At 51.4% G+C, this 21,831-nt stretch overlaps 1 protein-coding gene across 1 annotated transcript in view; it reads right to left on the reverse strand.

The window, feature by feature from the left end:
• Positions 1-21,831, reverse strand: part of LOC133349342 (voltage-dependent L-type calcium channel subunit alpha-1D-like) — a 180,603-nt gene that overhangs the window by 81,888 nt on the left and 76,884 nt on the right. The window contains 13 exon segments of the mRNA XM_061562693.1: positions 1,804-1,933; positions 2,752-2,884; positions 4,803-4,872; positions 5,395-5,494; positions 6,021-6,135; positions 6,833-6,953; positions 8,270-8,477; positions 8,727-8,952; positions 12,850-13,010; positions 14,979-15,005; positions 15,156-15,246; positions 20,300-20,466; positions 21,427-21,530. Of these exon segments, the coding sequence (XP_061418677.1) occupies positions 1,804-1,933; positions 2,752-2,884; positions 4,803-4,872; positions 5,395-5,494; positions 6,021-6,135; positions 6,833-6,953; positions 8,270-8,477; positions 8,727-8,952; positions 12,850-13,010; positions 14,979-15,005; positions 15,156-15,246; positions 20,300-20,466; positions 21,427-21,530 (1,653 nt within the window).

Genomic DNA, 21,831 nt, shown 5'->3' on the forward strand with positions numbered 1-21,831 from the left:
CTGTATGAATACGCGCCAGTAAACAAACCGAAGTATCAAAACATTGTGTCGAACGCCTACATTTTAGATCAATACAATGAACTAAGCATAAACAAACTGCACATACAACCCTTGGATTATGTTGCTGAATAAGAACACTTAATTATAACCGAGTAGATTTGGTCTTCATGCCATTCTCTGTAGCGCAGAGCGAAGGAAGACGCAGTCTGCAATAGTTTCTAAGGAAGAGCTGACAGTGCTGATGTGTGTCATCTCAAGTAATTTGCGGTTAATTAAAAAAATGTTGACCATGACGCCGGCACACAATGGCCTACTCTTTTAGAATTACATTATAGGATCTTTCACATCCATTGCCAGGCGGATCACGGGTGTTGTACTGAACGGTTATTACACGGCCATTGCTAATGAACCAGGTTGGCCAACCACATTGAACCTCAAACCTCTTCATTTGTTAAACACTTGCAACATCGTCAACTCGAGTATCACCAACCAAGGTCATTCCACTGCTGGATGAAGACCTCTGCAAGCTGCCGCCACCTCTTCTCTCGATTCCGTGATGCAACTATCCATGGACCCAGCAGCTGCACACCAGCTGATTTCACTGCCCCATATCACTTCTTCATTCCTCCTCCTTTCCCTGAGAGATAGTCCCAACATCCAGCAAATCTTTCTCATTTCCTAAGCATGTCCTTTCAAGCATCCATTCTTCTATCTTCCACGTTGATGTAAGGCTCACATGCCCACCATTGTCTCTACTGGCTGACTCACGCCCACTGGCAGGTGGCCGGTGTGCGTCACCTCGCTCCACTGCCACTAGGGCTGCCCTTTGAACGTTTTAGTTGACATGTGATCTACGGTACTTTGTAAGCACCATATTAACGCAAACAAGAATATTATTACTTAAATATGGCAGCAGGTTTTGCCTGTGAGTGTGACGTGAGTACAGGCAGAGTGCGAGGTTACATCCATAAGTCTTGAGAGTGGACATCTAAGCTAACTCGCAGAAGTAACCAGGAAATGCTCGTGTTGTATCGAGCGTATGCACTTGCACGTGTGCGTGGGTGGGCTGTCGGGGGGGGCGGTGGCACAGTGGTTAACACACTGCGTTATTGACCCGGTGACCTGAGTTCGATTGCCGCTCACAGCCAAGATCGGTGACGCATATCTGAACCCGTCTTGGGCCTCAGCTAGGTCGACTCAACCTTAAATGACTACCTGGCGCGGTGTGCAAACATCAGCATTGGGGAGACAAAGGTGGCCGGGCATGGTTCTGTCATGGTGCTGGCCACCCAACCCGCTCTTGCACCGTGTTGGCCCTCACATGTGCTCGCTTACAGCACTTGCCCCAACATTCTGCGAAGGCTTTACTGGGGATTCTTTGTCTTTGTGGGGAGTGTGCTTGCCCACCACATTCCCCAGCCGTAAACAAACGTAAGTTGTTGCGGTTGCTCGGACAACGCTGCTATTATGGGACCCTTGTTTGTTTACTGCTCTCCCCACAACCAAAGCGGAATGCGTTTTAACCAACTGCTTTTTCCGGCAGCCTTGAACCCTGAGCCAGTGCTGGGCCCTGAGCAGGGACCGTCGTTGGGCCGTCTTGAGTCGGCCCTTTGCTGTATCGTGCCGCAAGAGTGACCGCAGCATGGTCCGTCTGTCACCCCAACCCTCACAGCCTTCCCAAGGCCTTTGCAAGGAAAGGCCCCAGTTGGGGCAGCCTAAACAAACTCACTTGACCTTGATGTAATTTATATTCATAATAAATAATTCTGCCTTTTTTATCATGATTATACAGATAGCACCTACCTCGTTGCGGAAAGAGGTTGAGCGGATTGGGTCCTCAGCCGCAAGCGAGACGCTGCTGAGCATGATGAAGACGAGGATGAGGTTGGTGAAGATGGTGTGGTTGATGATGTGGTGACACAGGATACGGAACCTGTACAAGCCACGGTGTCAGAAGCAGAAACAGACAACAAAACGAATCCACGTTGCGGACGATGCCAAGCACGCAACTGTGACAAAACTCCAACCTTGTTAACAACTGCAACTATTTATTTGACATTATTTAGATTTTTAAATGTATATAATTTTAAATATTACCACCTGTCTGGGTCATTCTGGAAACTTGATGTCTGGGTGACAGGAATCGATTTGTACCAAAATCTGGTATTAGTATCGCGTTGAACTTCATCACAGATAGTGTATACTTTGTATCAACCGAGGCTGACTCAGAAACATGTCCGGTTTTGGTTGGTGGAAAAGGTGGCAACTCGATTCATCCACCAGCCTCCCACTTGCTCATCTTTCAGCGACATACCTCAACCCTCTCTGTTACCCACGTGCCCCCTACTAACCCTTCTTATGCCCTCGCTCCCACCTAATCACCCTGCTTCCACAACCTGACCTGACCCCACCCCCCTCTCCCCCAACTCACTCACCATCCATCAATTCCCAGGCAGGTGGCAACCCAAGGGATGAAGGTGGGGAGTAGGATGCATTGGTTAGTGGGTGGATTGGTGAATGGGCAGGTGGGGAGTGAGTGGGCAATCGAACCAAAAACTCGCTACAGGTTAGCATGAGCTGGATGGAGAGTTGGATGGGTGCGGAAGGATGAGTCAGGGCAGGTGGGCAAGCAGATGGATGAGTGAGCAATTGGGTGACCGGGTGGATGAGGGGACAGGTGGGCGAGCGGGTGGATGAGTGAGCGGGCGGGCGACCGGATGGATGAGCGAGTGAGTGGGCGGGCGGGCGTACGGGTTGGTGTGGCTGAAGAGGAAGAAAGCGGAGCTCTCGGGCATGGGCACCACTTTCTCCTTGATCTGCAGCTCAGAGAGACGGCGCGGACGCGGTCCCATTGGCACTTCGGGCTCACTCTCGTCGTCATCGCCTGTGTCGTGGCGTCGCCACCGTGACAGAGACACACAGAGGCGAGCGCACATGGTCACCGTCTCCGGCTCTCCCCTCATGCAGCCCAAACGACGATGTGTGAACTTAATGTGGAGTAAGTCTTGACTTAAAGCTTTCGTGACTGCAGGAATCCATGTTCGTTGGGTCTTTCGGTGAAGCCACGTAGATAGAAAAATAATAAAAACATCACGACGTTTTGATCGCAACACAAGCTAGTGAAAGGTCAAGGAATCTTTAACATCCACTGTGAAGCAGATGCTGCATTTGCTTAATGCACAGCATTAACCAGGATGGCCTGCAGGAATCGAACGGACCTCTGTCACTACCCCAGTGTCCATTTTTATACCACGCTTGATGATGCATTGCTTCAGTGGGGCTTTTACTTACGTTTAATGTATCAGCAATAAGATGTGTTTTTATTGGCTGATTTAATCGCCTATTTGTCTTGTTTTATAGTGACTATAAATTGCATTTGGATAGTTAAGTGCTCTGCTAGGTCTCAGCTATCTTAATGGAACGGTCGCCATTTTCATTGAAAAAGTCAGCAGTGGAAATACCACAGTCCTATGGCGGGGGCGAGTCTATCCAGTGTGTGAACCATGTTGTTGACGTCTGTGTGGTCCCATACATCCACACAAGTGCTGGGCATTGCCAATTTATGATACCAGTTTTGAGGTATGATTGGAAATTCCACATTTATATTGTGGAGATTCACCAATTCATCTGTTAATGTACCACGAACGCATGTTTGTGCTCAATTTGTCGACCAAGGACAGATGATCAAGGGCCGAGTCAGCCTTCAATCAGGATTTGAATTCGCATCTTTTCGGTGGAATGGGCACTTTGGTCACAGTAACAAAAGAGTCAGGAGCAGATTTACACGTTGGCTACGAGACATAAATGCGGAGAATTTGTAAACCTCGTGTCATCTCCGACAGCGCTGCTCTGCTCAGTTTCCCCCTCACGGGGGAACGCAGACAAATGTATCCCGAATGCCGCACTACCACTGGAAGGCTTCCAACTTGGAGTGTGGGCCTCTGTTCGTCTTCAGACAAAGTAATGCGACCGTAATCCCAGTCTCAGCCCTGGGACCTCAACAGACTTCTTGGCAAGACAAGTGACACATGGCGCCTTTCCTTCTTGGCTAAACTCAGAGAAGGCGTCGTGACAACAGCACGCAAGCGGGTGACCGTCAGGCGGCGTCGTGGCCAGGAGCTGGTTTTTCCAATTAAACAAAACTAAACTTGTATGCTTTTATATTTGGATGTATTGTGTCATTGTCAGGTCAAAAGGCGTCAAGGTAGGACAGTGAAAGCACTTGTGCCTCACAGTAGGTAGGCCCTGGAGTTCGATTCCCAAACAGGGAAACCTTTCAGTGTGGAATTTATATGTTCTCCCCCTGTTCTGTATAGGTTTCCACTGGATTTCTCTGGTATCCTCCCATGAACAAAGGCAAAGACACACATGTATGCATAAACACAGGAAAATATAGACAAACACAAAAATATCTTGTATCACCTTAACGGACTTTCTGGGCAAGTGTTTTTAGCGAGCACCTATGAAGGCACACGAGGGGGTGGGTGGCCAGGTACATCGCCTTTGTCTCCCTAGTGGTTATGTTTACACACCGTACCAAGTGCTCATCTGAGGCTGAGTCGAAGTAGGGGAGGCCCAGGACTGGTTAAGATAATTGTCACTGAGTAGGAATTAAACTCTTGTTGTCGGGTTTGTAACACAAAACGGTAACCGATGCACCACCACTGTCCACTGCTACACACACACAAACATAGATACAGACACAAAGACAAACATAGCGAGACACACAGAGACACATTTTGTCCCGAGGCAGCTGCCTAGGGACAGCGAACGACGTCCGGATGCCCCGCCACGAAGCGCACCTGGGTACTCGCTGGGAGGGTATGGGTCCTTCTCCTTGTCATCCTCTCCATCTGGGTCATCCAGAGGAATCTTCCAAACAGAAATGCACACGGACTTCAAACTTTCGTGACTACAGGAATTCATATTTTTGGTTCTTTCGGTAAAGTCACGAACATAGAAAATACAATAAAAATAAAAGATAATAAAATTAAAAAATAAAATAAAAATAATAAATTGAATATAATAAAAGCAAAAAACGCGATGTTTCCATCACAACACAAGTGGTCTTCATCTGGAAACAGCTTGCTTATTTAATTTTATTATCTTTTATTTAAATTTTATTTTCTATCTACATGACTTTACCAAAAGAACCAAAAATAGAAACGCAGACGTAGATACAATCAGTGATGTTAGCCGTGCATGGGAGTCAAACTCAGGGGCATCTCAGCATGCTTTACACCCGATAAGTGACTTACATCGCATCTCGTCTGAAACATTTAAAAGGAGCACGAGCTGTCCGGGGTAAATGACCCTCACACACTCACCTCACTCACCCTCTTAATCACACACTCACTCACACACTCACACACTCACCTCACTCACCCCGCTTACCTTGGTGGTGCTGTCCGGGGTGATGGCCTTCAGCTCCATGATCTCCTCGGTTCCGTTGGCCTCCCGTGACTCCTCCTTGGGCTTCTTCTCGGGACTACCGCTTCTGGGCAGACAGTGCTCTGGTGACACCCGACACCCCCGCGCTCTCCCCCCCCCCCTCCATGCATGCCGGGTTTTACACACAAGCCCAGGATTTCCCATTCCAAACTCTCTCTCGTGGAGTAATCCATAGTGTGGATGCATCTTCCAGACAGCAAACCCAAATACACTCTAGCCCTATCAAGACTGTGCAGCTTGCTGTAACAGAGTTCCACACAACTACACCGTTACCAGAATCTCAGGACTAATAAACTCCTGCCACCAACACAGATGCCAATCCCGGACCGACCGTGTCAAACCCGGACTGCCGACAACTTTCGTAAAACAACCCTACATCTAACCGCAACCCTTATGGCAGAGGACTTTGTGTTCTTGGGCCAGGTGTGGACAGGGGCAGTATATACGCTTGAATGCCATACTCGCACTTTTCACAACGGTTCCTATTCCCACACCACGACGTTTCCACAGAGGGGAACCGGCAGTGAACTCGGGCTGCCAGACCAACAGGTTTCATAGTGGCCCCGTACCTGGCGATCTTCTTCCTCTCCTTCTCCTCCTCCGCTTCACGCTGAGCTGACGTGAGGCTCTCCGCGTCTGCCAGGTTGTCCACGGCGATGGCCAAGAACACATTGAGCAGAATGTCTGCACGCCGCGTCGCAGTGTCGCTCAGAAAAAAACACGCGATGACCTTCCTGATATTGCGGCTCATATATTTTTCTGCTCCTGTGGAGTCTTAACCAGAGCTCGGCTGAAGGGGCCACGCTGCCTTTTTGGCGAACCCATCATTTCATTCCGCGCATCCGTGTTTCTGCGGGCGGGCGGCGGGTTTACGAACTCGTCCCTCGGTAACGTCCCATGCAGACTTGTTAGAGACCTGTCGCGGGTCTCCGAGCTTTGGGGATAAGTGGTGCCCATCGGAGGGATTCACCAATGGGTCCAGTCGCCTGGATAGCGATGGCCGCTTTTCAGATATTAGCGCCGACCAGCAGGCTCACGCCTTCACTGAACTGCACCGATCGATCAAAGTTCCTACTCAAGTGAGCATTGAGGCGGTGCTCAACTCCTGTTTACAACCAGTGGTGAAAATTGCACATTCATATGGCAGGGGTAAGTCTATGCATCAGACAGCCATTATTGACTTTTCCACAAAGAGTTGCTTGTTTTTTCAACTCCAGAGGTTCTGTGGCTTCCTCCCAAACATCCCAATGCTGAAAAATTCCCTGAAAATGACTCACTTGGGATTAAACATGGCAGCAACATTGCACCCAACTGCAAAACAACCTGGCAGGATTCTCCTGAAAAGGAGTCTTGAGGCCTTCCTGGGGGTAAGGCAGGATACAGTTCCCGCAGATGAAGAGGATGATGAAGTAGATGCAGACGAGCATCCCTGGGAAGGAAGGACCCCCGTACGCCCTGATGCCATCGTACATCACAGAGTTCCAATCCTCTCCAGTGAGGATCTGCGAAGGTGAGGAGGTGGGTGAGTGACAGAAGAGGAGAGAGAGGGTGGAGGGAGGGAGGGCGGTCACTCACCAATGTGCATGCGCGCACGCATACGCATAGGTGCACAATCCACAGGGACACAAACATAGATGTCCACATACAAGAATACACATATACACATATAGTTCAAGACACATATTCCCGATATAGTTTTTAACAGGCCATTCGGGCAAGTGCTGTTCGTGATCGCCGATGAAAGCCGGCACAGCACATGAGGGGGCAGTGCGGCCAGTGCCACGCCCGGCTGCCTTTGTCTCCCCGGTGCAAATTTTTACACACCGCACCAAGTACTAATTTAAGGCTGAGTCGACCCCAGGGAAGCCCAGGACCGGTTCACTACATTATACTGCTCCCCACACTCACATACACAGATACAAACGTGCACAAACACACCCAAAGACATACACATGCACTTGGAAGGAAATTCTGGCAGGCCAAAAATGTTTTCCATTCTTAAAGTTACCAATGTTTTATTTAATAACGAATCTGGCTCTATTGAAAACACAGAAAACCAAATAAATCAAGCACACCTCCAAAACTAAATCCCTCTTAAGCCTGGTTAGACCAGAAAGAGTGATGTTAGCAAGCACCTATTAAGGTCGGTAAGGGACTTATCTGGGTGGTGTGACCTCAGTGTTGATGTTGGTGATCAAACCGTGATACCACTTACAGATTTTAGGCTGAGTCAACATAGGAAATACCAGTGGCCATCATAGCTAGGAATGTAGCTTAAATGCTCACACACACTCACATAAACATGCGTAGACTTCCTCACATTTACAACAACAGCCGCCATTCGCCATCTAAGTGGTGGTGACATCACCATGGCGCTTGTGCCAGGCTCGATGCACTTTGAGGCCACGTAAAATATCGAAGGCCCGCTGGCAGGAGGCAGTCACGGGACAGACCCAGGTCCCATGGGTTGACTGACTGAGATGACTGGCAGATACACCAACTGTGCTCTCCACTGTTGCAGCTCTCTGTGCTTTATCAGCCCGGCGTTCCGCTCATTATTGTGAGCATTGCTCCTCTCTCCAACTCCCCAACAGCATCTTTCATGAACCTCCTCCACAGAGGCCAATCGTGATACCGCTCATATCGGTCATCAGCAAGGTTACTCAGCTCCACATCCTGCTGTACCCACATCAGGCCATCTCTTCTCTGCCCGTGCTGCACCCATTTAGCTCCCTGCATCTGACTAACCATGACACTCATCCACTTACAGCCATTCACTAAGCCACTCACACTCACTGACCCACTCATCATCACGCACCTGGAAGACGGTGAGCAGCGCAGTGGGGAAGTTGTCGAAGGACGAGCGGCGGACCTGCGTCTCGTCGAAGTTGAACTTGCCCCCGAAGAGCTGCATCCCGAGCAGCGAGAAGATGATGATGAAGAGGAAGAGCAGCAGGAGCAGCGACGCGATGGATCGCATCGAGTTGAGCAGCGATGCCACCAGGTTACTCAGAGAGTTCCAGTACCTGGGTCGGGCAAGAGGGCACAGGCAGAGTGGTAGGGTCAGGGTTAGGATGAGGGTTGAGGTTAAGGTTACGGTGAGTGTTGTGTTTCGGGGTTCGGGGTAGGGAAGGTATTCGCTGTGTGCACGCCAACGCTTATCAAGAACGAATCTTTTCAGTTGCGTGCCACGCCAAGGACACGCATCCTGAGGCGCTCAGTCAGAGTGGCATCGAGCGAGCGTCGGTGCAGGACGGCGGGCGACGGCGCTTCACCTCGTGGCTTTGAAGATCCGCAGCAGCCTGACGCATCGGAGCACGGAGATACCCAGGGGGGACATCACCTTCAGCTCGACGAGGATCGTCTCCACGATGCCGCCACATACCACGAAGCAGTCAAATCGGTTGAAGAGTGACACAAAGTAGGCCTGCAGGCCCAGGCTGTAGATCTTCACGAGCATCTCCAGGGTGAAGAGCGCCAGCAGAACCTTGTTGGCCGTGTCTGTGCGCAAGCCACAAAGGGGCCCGACAGGGATAATAGCAAAACACAAGGAAGGAAACAATCATGCACATGCACGGGTTACAGATAGACTTGCCACGTCACACAACAATGTAAAGGCAATGTGTGCAGTTGCGTGCAGTGAGTGAGGCACAAGTAGTGTGTTGCCAGGATTAAGGGGGTGTGAGTGAGATGTGAGTGAGATGTGAGTGAGGTGTAAGCATGTGTGAGTGGTACGAGTGTTGAATGTGAGTGAGGCATGAGTGAGGTGTGAGTGAGGCGTCAGTGAGGTGTGAGTGAGATGTGAGTGAGGTGTGAGTGTGCGAGTGGTACGAGGGGTGAGTGAGGTGTGAGTGTGTGAGTGAGGTGTGAGTGTGCGAGTGGTACGAGTGTTGAGTGTGAGTAAGGCGTGAGTGAGGCGCGAGCGAGGGGTGAGTGAGTATGAGTGAGGGGTGAGTGAGGGGTGAGTGAGTGGTGAGTGAGTGTGAGTGAGGGGTGAGTGAGGGGTGAGTGAGGTGTGAGTGAGGGGTGAGTGTGAGTGATGGGTGAGTGAGGGGTGAGTGAGGGGTGAGTGAGTGTGAGTGAGGGGTGAGTGAGTGTGAGTGAGGTGTGAGTGAGTGTGAGTGAGGGGTGAGTGTGAGTGAGGGGTGAGTGAGGGGTGAGTGAGTGGTGAGTGAGTGTGAGTGAGTGTGAGTGAGTGTGAGTGAGGGGTGAGTGAGTGTGAGTGAGGGGTGAGTGAGTGTGAGTGAGGGGTGAGTGAGTGTGAGTGAGGGGTGAGTGAGTGTGAGTGAGGGGTGAGTGAGGGGTGAGTGAGTGGTGAGTGAGTGTGAGTGAGGGGTAAGTGAGTTGTCAGTGAGGGGTGAGTGTGAGTGAGTGTGAGTGAGTGTGAGTGAGGGGTGAGTGAGTGTGAGTGAGTGTGAGTGAGTGTGAGTGAGGGGTGAGTGAGTGTGAGTGAGTGTGAGTGAGTGTGAGTGAGGTGCGAGTGAGTTGTCAGTGAGGGGTGAGTGAGTGTCAGTGAGGTGTGAGTGAGTGTGAGTGAGGGGTGAGGGAGTGTGAGTGAGTGTGAGTGAGTGTGAGTGAGGGGTGAGTGAGTGTGAGTGAGTGTGAGTGAGTGTGAGTGAGGGGTGAGTGAGGGGTGAGTGAGTGTGAGTGAGGCGTCAGTGAGGTGTGAGTGAGTGTGAGTGAGGGGTGAGTGAGTGTGAGTGAGTGTGAGTGAGTGTGAGTGAGGGGTGAGTGAGTGTGAGTGAGTGTGAGTGAGTGTGAGTGAGGTGCGAGTGAGTTGTCAGTGAGGGGTGAGTGAGTGTCAGTGAGGTGTGAGTGAGTGTGAGTGAGGGGTGAGTGAGTGTGAGTGAGTGTGAGTGAGTGTGAGTGAGGGGTGAGTGAGTGTGAGTGAGTGTGAGTGAGTGTGAGTGAGGGGTGAGTGAGGGGTGAGTGAGTGTGAGTGAGGCGTCAGTGAGGTGTGAGTGAGTGTGAGTGAGGGGTGAGTGAGTGTGAGTGAGTGTGAGTGTGAGTGAGGGGTGAGTGAGTGTGAGTGAGTGTGAGTGAGTGTGAGTGAGGGGTGAGTGAAGGGTGAGTGAGTGTGAGTGAGGCGTCAGTGAGGTGTGAGTGAGTGTGAGTGAGTGTGAGTGAGGTGGGAGTGAGTGTGAGTGGGTGTGAGTGAGTGTGAGTGAGGTGCGAGTGAGTGTGAGTGAGTGTGAGTGAGGGGTGAGTGAGTGTGAGTGAGTGTGAGTGAGTGTGAGTGAGGGGTGAGTGAGGGGTGAGTGAGGGGTGAGTGAGTGTGAGTGAGGCGTCAGTGAGGTGTGAGTGAGTGTGAGTGAGGGGTGAGTGAGTGTGAGTGAGTGTGAGTGAGGGGTGAGTGAGTGTGAGTGAGTGTGAGTGAGTGTGAGTGAGTGTGAGTGAGGCGTCAGTGAGGTGTGAGTGAGTGTGAGTGAGTGTGAGTGAGGTGCGAGTGAGTGTGAGTGAGTGTGAGTGAGTGTGAGTGAGGTGCGAGTGAGTGTGAGTGAGTGTGAGTGAGGGGTGAGTGAGTGTGAGTGAGTGTGAGTGAGGGGTGAGTGAGTGTGAGTGAGTGTGAGTGAGTGTGAGTGAGGTGCGAGTGAGTTGTCAGTGAGGGGTGAGTGAGTGTCAGTGAGGTGTGAGTGAGTGTGAGTGAGGGGTGAGTGAGTGTGAGTGAGTGTGAGTGAGTGTGAGTGAGTGTGAGTGAGGGGTGAGTGAGTGTGAGTGAGTGTGAGTGAGTGTGAGTGAGGGGTGAGTGAGGGGTGAGTGAGTGTGAGTGAGGCGTCAGTGAGGTGTGAGTGAGTGTGAGTGAGTGTGAGTGAGGCGTCAGTGAGGGGTGAGTGAGTGTGAGTGAGTGTGAGTGAGTGTGAGTGAGGGGTGAGTGAGTGTGAGTGAGTGTGAGTGAGTGTGAGTGAGGGGTGAGTGAGGGGTGAGTGAGTGTGAGTGAGGCATCAGTGAGGTGTGAGTGAGTGTGAGTGAGTGTGAGTGAGGTGCGAGTGAGTGTGAGTGAGTGTGAGTGAGTGTGAGTGAGGTGCGAGTGAGTGTGAGTGAGTGTGAGTGAGGTGCGAGTGAGTGTGAGTGAGTGTGAGTGAGGGGTGAGTGAGTGTGAGTGAGTGTGAGTGAGTGTGAGTGAGGTGCGAGTGAGTGTGAGTGAGTGTGAGTGAGTGTGAGTGAGGGGTGAGTGAGTGTGAGTGAGTGTGAGTGAGGGGTGAGTGAGTGTGAGTGAGTGTGAGTGAGTGTGAGTGAGGGGTGAGTGAGTGTGAGTGAGTGTGAGTGAGTGTGAGTGAGGTGCGAGTGAGTGTGAGTGAGGGGTGAGTGAGTGTGAGTGAGAGTGAGTGTGAGTGAGGTGCGAGTGAGTGTGAGTGAGGGGTGAGTGAGTGTGAGTGAGTGTGAGTGAGTGTGAGTGAGGTGCGAGTGAGTGTGAGTGAGGGGTGAGTGAGTGTGAGTGAGTGTGAGTGAGTGTGAGTGAGGTGCGAGTGAGTGTGAGTGAGTGTGAGTGAGGGGTGAGTGAGTGTGAGTGAGTGTGAGTGAGTGTGAGTGAGGGGTGAGTGAGTGTGAGTGAGTGTGAGTGAGGGGTGAGTGAGTGTGAGTGAGTGTGAGTGAGTGTGAGTGAGTGTGAGTGAGGTGCGAGTGAGTGTGAGTGAGGGGTGAGTGAGTGTGAGTGAGTGTGAGTGAGGTGCGAGTGAGTGTGAGTGAGTGTGAGTGAGTGTGAGTGAGGTGCGAGTGAGTGTGAGTGAGTGTGAGTGAGGGGTGAGTGGGTGTGAGTGAGTGTGAGTGAGTGTGAGTGAGGTGCGAGTGAGTGTGAGTGAGTGTGAGTGAGTGTGAGTGAGTGTGAGTGAGTGTGAGTGAGGTGCGAGTGAGTGTGAGTGAGTGTGAGTGAGTGTGAGTGAGGTGCGAGTGAGTGTGAGTGAGTGTGAGTGAGGGGTGAGTGAGTGTGAGTGAGTGTGAGTGAGTGTGTGTGAGATAGTGCGATTGAGTGTGAGTGGGTGTGAGTGGGTGTGAGTGAGTGTGAGTGGGTGCGAGTGAGTGTGAGTGAGTGTGAGTGAGTGTGAGTGGGTGCGAGTGAGTGTGAGTGAGTGTGAGTGAGGGGTGAGTGAGTGTGAGTGAGTGTGAGTGAGTGTGAGTGAGGTGTGAGTGAGTGTGAGTGAGTGTGAGTGAGTGTGAGTGAGGTGCGAGTGAGTGTGAGTGAGGTGCGAGTGAGTGTGAGTGAGTGTGAGTGAGGGGTGAGTGAGTGTGAGTGAGTGTGAGTGAGTGTGAGTGAGGTGCAAGTGAGTGTGAGTGAGTGTGAGTGAGGGGTGAGTGAGTGTGAGTGAGTGTGAGTGAGTGTGAGTGAGTGTGAGTGAGGGGTGAGTGTGAGTGAGTGCGAGTGAGTTTGCGCGTCGCGGTGCAGTGGCTGGCGAGCGGCACCCTGCACGTGCGTGAGCCACTGCATCTGCTCGTAGTGCTCCGAGGCGATGGTGAGCGTGTTGAGGAACACCAGCACGATCACCATCCAGTAGAACGCCGTCGACTTCACCGCCGCTCGGCACTTCCGGCGCCAGAAGCGGTTCCATCGACGCCACCGTCGGCTGTGGTTTCGGCGCGGAGGGAGGAACGTGCGTGCGTGTGCAGCACACACGGAGACGGTGGTACACGAATATGAAGACGAATACAACACACGTACATACACGCATGCATACGCACGCACAGACACGCGTACCGACACGTGCACTCACACGCATACAACACGTGCACAAGCACACACAAAGACAAAAACATGCACACAAGTGAACACATGCGCATGTGCGCATAAAAAACACACACATGCAGAAACACACACGCGCTCAAACACACACGTGCACACGCAGGCACGATGGACAGCGAGCGACGGGACAAGGGGAGTGGGCATGAGTCAGTGGCACGGAGAGATCGCGAGCGTTGGCGGGACCTGCGAGTCACCCTCGGGAACCCACGGGGAGAGGACTCAGCCTTAAATTAGTACCTGGCTCAATGTGTACACATCAGCACTGGGGAGACAAAGGTGGCCTGGCGTGGTGCTGGCCTCGTGTGCCGTATTGGGCTTTGTAGGCACTCATTAACAGCGCTTGCCCCAATGGTGTGTTAAGGCTATATGGAAATTCTTTGTCTCTGCGTTTGTGTGCAAGGAGTGAGCGGTAAGGGCTGGTGCTGGTATGTGTGTGTTGGTTGTGTGCGGAGGTGGAAAATAGGACAAGTAAAAGCATCTAACACCGCTCAAGGAGGTGACAGGTCAATATTCCCAAATTATAATTGGATAATCAGGCCTGGTGGCTCAGTGGTAGAGCGAGCAGATCGCAATCGGAAAGTTGCGAGTTTCAATTCTGGTTGGGGGTGACTGAGACCATCATCTCTTCAGGGATGATAAAATAAGTACCACTTTGCAAAGATACCAACTGTGGTTGGCCAAGGACAGACTTACCCCCACCAAAGAAATATGGAATTTTCCATCACTGGCTGAGGGCTCGAGACAGGAGATGAGCACCGCATCAGTGGTCATGTGAGAAGAAACTTGCTGACTCTGACGCACGGAGCCTCACTGCATCTCAAGATTATTTTAAGGAGGCGGTGGCAATTTCTGTGCTTCCCAATTGAGTTATTTGCGGTGTTGTTCAACATCCACTGTGATAGTGAAAAAGGCGGTGCAAAGCATTAATATGGTTAACACGCACGGCAGCATTGACCGGGGGGGAAGCCTGGCAGATTCATATGATTGGATGAAGAAGGAATCTGTGAGATTATCGCTGCGTACCGACACCGGAAATCGCTCCCAGAATGCATCGCAGCTTCTGCCAGCGCCATTTGCTCGCCATTGCGGCTACCGATTGCAATGTGTAACCTCCGTATTTTCAGCGCCGCCACTCACGACGATCCGGCCAATCATTAGCGAGTGGCCGCGTTCATGAGTGAGCGATTGCGATCAACTTCATCAGAATCTGTATTTATCCTGGAGGAATCTGATGAGCTTTGAAGCTCTTTGTGACAGTTGTCCAGTAGGGGCGCAGGGTCAGCACCGACTATAACAAGCAACTTTGTTCGCTCCGAGTGCCAAATACCAATGAGTAAACAAAGACGTGCAGCATACCGCGTACCACAGCTTTGTCCAGACTACCAATATAGACCTTTACTTGTATGTATGTTGCATTTGTTTTCACACCGTACGTAGCCAACTGTGCTAATCGAAGGTGCGGGGGAAGGACAACAAACTAAACACAAAAAGCAGTTCGAAAGAAATGAGTTTTCATTTTAGATCACCAACTCAAAGAGGTGAGAAGAAGTGGTCATTCCAACGGGCCGGTGGTGATAAGTTGGGGGTGTGGATAAGGCTGCGAGCTGCTGCACCTGCGATGCTCTACACCCCTGTGTGAGGCAACCCGTCCCGAGCGACGGGTTGCCTCTTCAGATACAGTTTTGAAACGGCCATGAACACAGAATGGCCATGAACAGAGAAGCGAATGCATGATGCCCGTCTGCTCCTTAAGAAGAGTGCTGCTTTTAAGGCGGTGGCACCATCGACTAACCTGTATTTAGACTTGGAAATTCTGTGCCTGTAAAGACATAGACAACACACCACCATGCATGAGCCACTGGGACGGGAGCACGACGACACTGCATGCTCACAGCGCAAGACGATGACGCGACGGAGGGGACGAAAACGACCACCGCGGTGTTGAAGTCTGGGCTGGCGCGAGACTCACACGACCCGGGCGCAGACCGAGAGGCTCTCCAGCTCCCCGCTCCCCACGTTCTCCGTGTTGGCCGACTCCGACTCACTCGCCGGGGCACTGGCTGTCGCACGCAAACAACAAAAAGAACAAGAATCCCCGTGTAGACTCAAGAGGCAATTCGAGAAAATGTTGACACTTCGTAGGCCACGGTCCTCGAAATAATCTGGCCAGGCCATCGTGAGCGCTCATTCGCGTGTATATGTTGTCAAACAGACTATTGGGGCAAGTGCTGTTAGCAAGGACCTATGAAGGCTGGCATGGCACACGGTGGGGGGGGGGGGGGGGGGGGGGGGGCGGTGGGTGGCCAGCACCACGTTTAACCACCTTTGTCTCCCCAGTGGCAATATTTCAACCCCCGCACTTGATACTCATTTAAGGCTGAGTCGACATAGGGGGGGTCCAGGAACTCACGCCGCCAGGTTCGTAGTGTAGTGCACTAACCACTACCCTACCGTTCCCTGCACACACAAAGACAACGATCCCCCGAAAGCCTTTAGACTGTTGGGGCAAATGCTGCAAGAGAGCAATGCTTATTTCACTTGCTTATCCAGCAAAGCCTCGCTGAGTCTCAAGACTCGTTTTAATGAGGGTCCTGCTGAAGATTTCTCATAAGGGGGTGACAAATGTTGCCGAGTCAATTCTACGAACTGTGTTGAGCTGAGAAGCCTGTGCTGCTGCTGCTGCCCCGTGATAGGCCAGAGCGTGGCAAGCGGAGGCTGTGAGCCACGCTGTGCGCAGGCCGTTAATGCAGTCATCCGATGCTGCCTCCGGGAGACGTCACCGAGGGCATTGCGAATGAGACGTTTTAAGTGGTTACGCCGCGGCCCAGCGAGAACGTATTCGCCGCTTGTTGCAGAGGTTCGCAGCTCCAATTTGGCAGGCCACCATAGTTATAACTGTGGCTGTATTAACAGCAAAATACTCCACTGCTTCACTCACAAAGGACGTTAAATATTTCGGAACATCATTTGAAATTAGTAGAAGGCCACTGCATGGCGGTGCCACAGTCCAAATTTGCCTAATTAGAAAAATTTACCTGAAAATTACTCAATTGGGATCACACTCAGCAGCAATCATCACCTTCTGCAGGCAGACTAATGCCCGCTTGCAAACCAGGAGGCGAGTCGCCTATTTCTGCGCAGGGACAGCTGCCACTGGGGGTGCCCTTTATAACGTGTTGAGATCAGATGCAAGTCGCCTAACTCGTGTAACGCGATCTGAGGCGCCACCCCCGGTGTAAAGCAGAGCTGCTCAATCAGAAACAAAACCATCATCATTATGATTATATATTATTTATACCATTAAATTGTGTGTGACCATGCCATTACGTGTTTGATCCATGCGTGTCAGTCGACACCGTGGACACAAGATGTTCCATCTCAAGGGATTTCCCAGGTGAAATACTTTAATTTGAAAGAAAAAGGAGGATCATATACCAACTCACGCTTTTGTGCCGAGAATAGCTGCATACAGACACGCACGTGACATTTTAATTAAAATACCACTTATTTTTAATGCATGTCACATCTAAAAAAAAATGGACCGACTTGCTTTATCGGTGCGTCTATGCATTGCTCACCATCGGCAAAACCCATCTCACCAACGAGGTGAGGTGAGGTGATGCAGGAGAGTACGGGGGGTGGAGGCATGGCCACAGATGAATGATTTCCCTCATCACGTCTATTGCAAGCCAATCATTACCATGAGTTCACTCGTCAGAGTAAAATCACAAATTACCAGTGGGGCGCGATGATGTAAAATGCCCCCACGGCTGACGGCTTAAGCGTGCCATTTTTTAAATATTTCAGATATTTAACAATCGCACGGCAGGTCAAGGTCAAGAGGTCATCATGGCCAATGGCACTGCTGCCACCATGTGCAGATGAAACTTCACATCGGACCACATTGTTTTATTTTTGAACGTGCTTGCCGAGCATAGGCCCACGCGTAGTGTACGTTTGTATGTACGTATGTATGTTTGTATGCTTGTATGTATGTTTGTATGTATGTATGTTTGTAGTTGAACTTCTGTCACGTTGTACGTTTATGTGGAGGGATAGATATGGGAAGCAGGCATCGCGCCTGCTTGGTCATCTCGCTACGAAGTCTCCCGGCTCCGTCATGAGATGACCAAGCAGGCATCGCGCCTGCTTGGTCATCTCGCTACGGAGCCTCCCGGCTCCGTCATGAGATGACCAAGCAGGCATCGCGCCTGCTTGGTCATCTCGCTACGGAGTCTCCCGGCTCCGTCATGAGATGACCAAGCAGGCATCGCGCCTGCTTGGTCATCTCGCTACGGAGTCTCCCGGCTCCGTCATGAGATGACCAAGCAGGCATCGCGCCTGCTTGGTCATCTCGCTATGGAGTCTCCCGGCTCCGTCATGAGATGACCAAGCAGGCATCGCGCCTCCGTCATGAGAGCGCCGCTGCACTGCTGGGTTTGGCCAATCCTCTTGGGCATGAAGCAGTAAGGGGAAGAAATGCCACTCCAACTTCACACGAGTTTTGCTTTCCTATCTCAATGCAAACTTCTATTAACAAATAAAGCCAAAAGTCCAAGTGATTATCTGATCAAATGAGCATTGAGGCAGTTCGCATCTGTTTATAGCCCTGAGCAAGTGATGGGAATTCCACATTTCTATGGTGAGGATGAGTTTATCCATAGGAAAACCACTGATGATTGTCCCCATAAAGTGATATGCATTCTATTGCTCCTGAAGGGATGATGAGTTGATCCACCTGGCTGATAACTCACAGGTACACACACGCAAACACCACAGTGGTCTCAATGGAACCAGAATTATTGTTGGAAGGTGATAGAATAATAACCTGAGACAATCGAAGAATCTTTAAAGTTAATTGCATGAGAATGTATCCTGTGAACCAAATTCAAATATTCACAGCAAAGCTCTCTGCTCCGCCTCACATTGCATTGTCGGAGTCGGCCGCCTGGAGAAGCCGTCCAATAAGGAGATGGAGCAATTAAATCAGTTCTTGGGCGGCTTGTTATATCGCAAGATCGTAACAGATGGTGGTGGCTGGGGAGACTTTCATCCATCAGTGGAATGACCATGGCTGATGATGATAACGTTGATAGGATGAATATTTCTTCATCAATTACTTTCGATTGCTCCCTCATTCTACCTCAATTTTCCTTGCTAGTTTCTATACAATACTTATATTTCCAGCTGGCCTATGCACATATATAGCGAGAGGGAAGCTGCTCTACATTGAGTGTGGATTACATTTCTCGACTGACCCAGAGGTCAGGGTGAGGAGAATGAGGGTTCACGGTGAAGGAGGGCACAGGGTGGCCAGCCAGGATCCGAAGGTACCTTGCGAGCCCCTTTCAGGACTGCTCCCCCCCGTCCCTACATTCCCAGCCCCCCTAAAAAGCAAGCTTGAATATTATATATTCATGCGATCTAACCCCAAAAAACCCGTGCTATGGTTGAATGCTTATTTTGCCAACAATGCAGAGATAACGAGGAGTCTGAGGGTCCGGCCACCAAGCACTGCCACAGTCACAATAACCGAATCTTTTGTCTCACATTGCACTGCAGGTCACAAAAAAACCCCTCACTAAACAAAAAACCCCCATACAGCATTCACAGACTGTAGGCCAGCACACACACACACACAGACACTATATATCTCACTCTAAATACTGCTCACTCTGCCGCTTACAGGGCCCTAATTGAGGGGAAGTGTCTTCTTGAAAGGATCTCTTTGCAGGCGACACTAATTATATCTCACACCTCGCGCGCAGCAACACCCCCAGAGGTCACAGCCCTCACATGCTCGAGTTCATCGGACCGCCACGTGGATTCGGCTGCCACGTGAGTGACACGCGCTCCGTCATCATGAGACGTGGTCTATCCGATGCTGGGCACAACAAGACACTTCTCCCTCACTCTCAATCACCCACTCAACCACCCACTCACTCAATCACCCACTCAACCACTCACCCACTCAACCACTCAACCACTCACTCACTCACCTACCCACTCACTCACCCATTCTCTAATTCGTTCTATCACCCGCTCACTCAATTACCCACCCACTCGCTTAATGATCCACTCACTCACCACGCTGCAGAACAAAGGATAAGATACAAACACGACGCAGAAATGTGGCCGACCCAGGAATCGAACCCAAATACTTTTTGCTCGGAGGCGCTACAACTGTTACCACTGCACCGACCAGCCATCATAAAAGTGTATGTGGCGCGTGTATTTAAGGTAACCGCTAAAATAATGGGAACCATTTCTTTTTTTACCAGCTACCTTGAAGCAATTACCGGTCATGCAAACGAACCCATTCTGAGAGCCGTCGTGGAATCTATTCCCTCTTGCCGCTCGCTCCCATTAAGCCAACAACGACGTTTCCCAAAACGACTGTAAACAGTAGAACAACAACAACAACACAGCAAACGGTGGTGGCGGTGGCAGCAGAGCGTGGGCGGAGAAGGGTGGGAGGGAGGGAGGGAGTGGAGGGACGGTGACTGCTGCTGGGGGACCTTTAAGGACCCCTGCCGTGGGGGTGGGGGCCACGTGCACACGCGAGGCCTAAACGTCCCCACCAATTAAAATGCTCACGTGCCTATTCGCTGAGGAATGTTGCTACTCGCGTTATTACTCCGTTACCCGACCAGGTGGCTGCTCAGTGGCAGTGAGCGGCTTGCAGTTGGAAGGTCAAGAGTTCAACTCCAGGTTTACATGGTTGACTCAGCTCATCATCCCTCGTCCATGCGGAGTTGATCACATGAGTACCACTTTGTGGTTGTCCTATGGATAGACTTGCCCTCGCAATAGGAATGTGGAACTTCCAGCATTGACTCACGGGTGAAAATGGGAGCGGGGTACCGCCTCCATGCTCATTGAAGGGGACATCGCTTTGGCTTTGGATGTAATCTTTTAAAACAGGGCCCTGCATTCATAAACAACTCAACTTATCTTCCCTGATAAAATACCAATATCCGTGGTCCCAAGGGGGGTGGGGGGGGGGCGATCACCCTCATCTCCCCCCCCCCGCCCGTCGGCTCTGCCACCGCATCAATGATGCGAGGGAGCCATTGCTCCACCACCCATACGACCTCTCCCTCGCTCCCTCACCGAGGCGTGCCTCCTCCTTGCCCTCCTCCTCGTTCTCGGGGTCGATGTCCTCGGCCTGAGTGATCCAGTCCAGGTACCCCCGCAAATCCTCCTCCAGCTGCTGCTTCTCACGCAGTTTCTGGAAGTCGCCCCGTGCTTTCGCCTTCTCTCGCTCCTTTGAGAATTCCCTGCGAGGGCGACAAAGGAGGGGGGAGGAGCGGGGAAGAGGAGGAAATCGCACCATAAGTACGCGGCGACATGGCCTGGTAGTACACAGGTTCGTTGTTCAGTCAAGGCAGGCCGCCCTGGTTAATACTGCATTGCTGCCCGCAGAGTCATCAATCAGAACAACAACCGCCGTTCGCTATTAAGTGGCAGTGACATCACCACGGTGCTCGTACCAGGCTACGTGCACCTTAAGGTCGTGTGAAGTATCGAATGCCCACGGGCAGGAGGTCACGGGACAGACCCAGGTGCCAGGGGTTGACTGGCCTATGCACAACCTTGTGCCCCCTATTGTGCCAACTTGTTGTGTTTATCCTTCCGGTGCTTTGCACCACCTCACCATGCAAAGCCTTACCACACACAATCTCATCACACACAGCCTCACCACTCACAACCTCACCACTCACAACCTCACCACTCACAACCTCACCACTCACAACCTCACCACTCACAATCTCATCACACACAACTTCACCACACAGCATCGTCACACAGCCTCACCACACAGCCTCACCACACAGCCTCACCACACAGCCTCACCACACAACCTCACCACAAAGCCTCATCACACAGCCTCGTCACACAGTCTCACCACACACAATCTCATCACACACAATCTCACCACACAACCTCACCACACAGCCTCACCACACAGCCTCGTCACACACAGCCTCACCACAAACGTGCCATATTTAGCCACGATGATGATGTTAACGACACAGTTATCATCACAAATGATGATGTTACAGTATTTACTCATGAATCCCAATCAAAACATGTTTTATCATGGAGGAATCCGATGAGCTATGAAGCTCTTTTCCACAGATGTCCAGCAAGTCACAATGAGCATGACAGTCCCGGTGACGGCGACGACTTCTCCGGCGATGACGGTGATGCCACCTCGGTAGAGGTGAGTAACGCACCCGCTCAGCACTCCCAAGACGAGGTTTAGAACGAAGAATGATCCAAAGATGACGAGACTGACGAAGTAGACCCATGGCAGTTCGTAGCCAATGGCGTCTTGCATCTGAGGGAGGTGAACGAGGGGGGGGGGGGGCACGCGGAGTGAGCCGTCGCAGCGTCAAGGAACCACCGCGGCCACCAGAGCCACCGACGCAACCTCCCCTCCGCCAGGGCCCACAGCTGCTGCACTGGAGACGCGCGGCAACCTCCACGGCCTACCCCGAGAGTCTCATCCCCACCATCTGGTCTTAGATAGACTCACACAGAGACACATAGACTCACACAGAGACCCATAGACTCACACAGAGACACATAGACTCACACAGAGACCCATAAACTCACACAGAGACACATAGACTCACACA

Source organism: Lethenteron reissneri, chromosome 30, assembly GCF_015708825.2.
Source record: "Lethenteron reissneri isolate LAM-NWPU_2019-01 chromosome 30, ASM1570882v1, whole genome shotgun sequence".
NCBI classification, from domain to species: Eukaryota; Metazoa; Chordata; class Hyperoartia; order Petromyzontiformes; family Petromyzontidae; genus Lethenteron; species Lethenteron reissneri.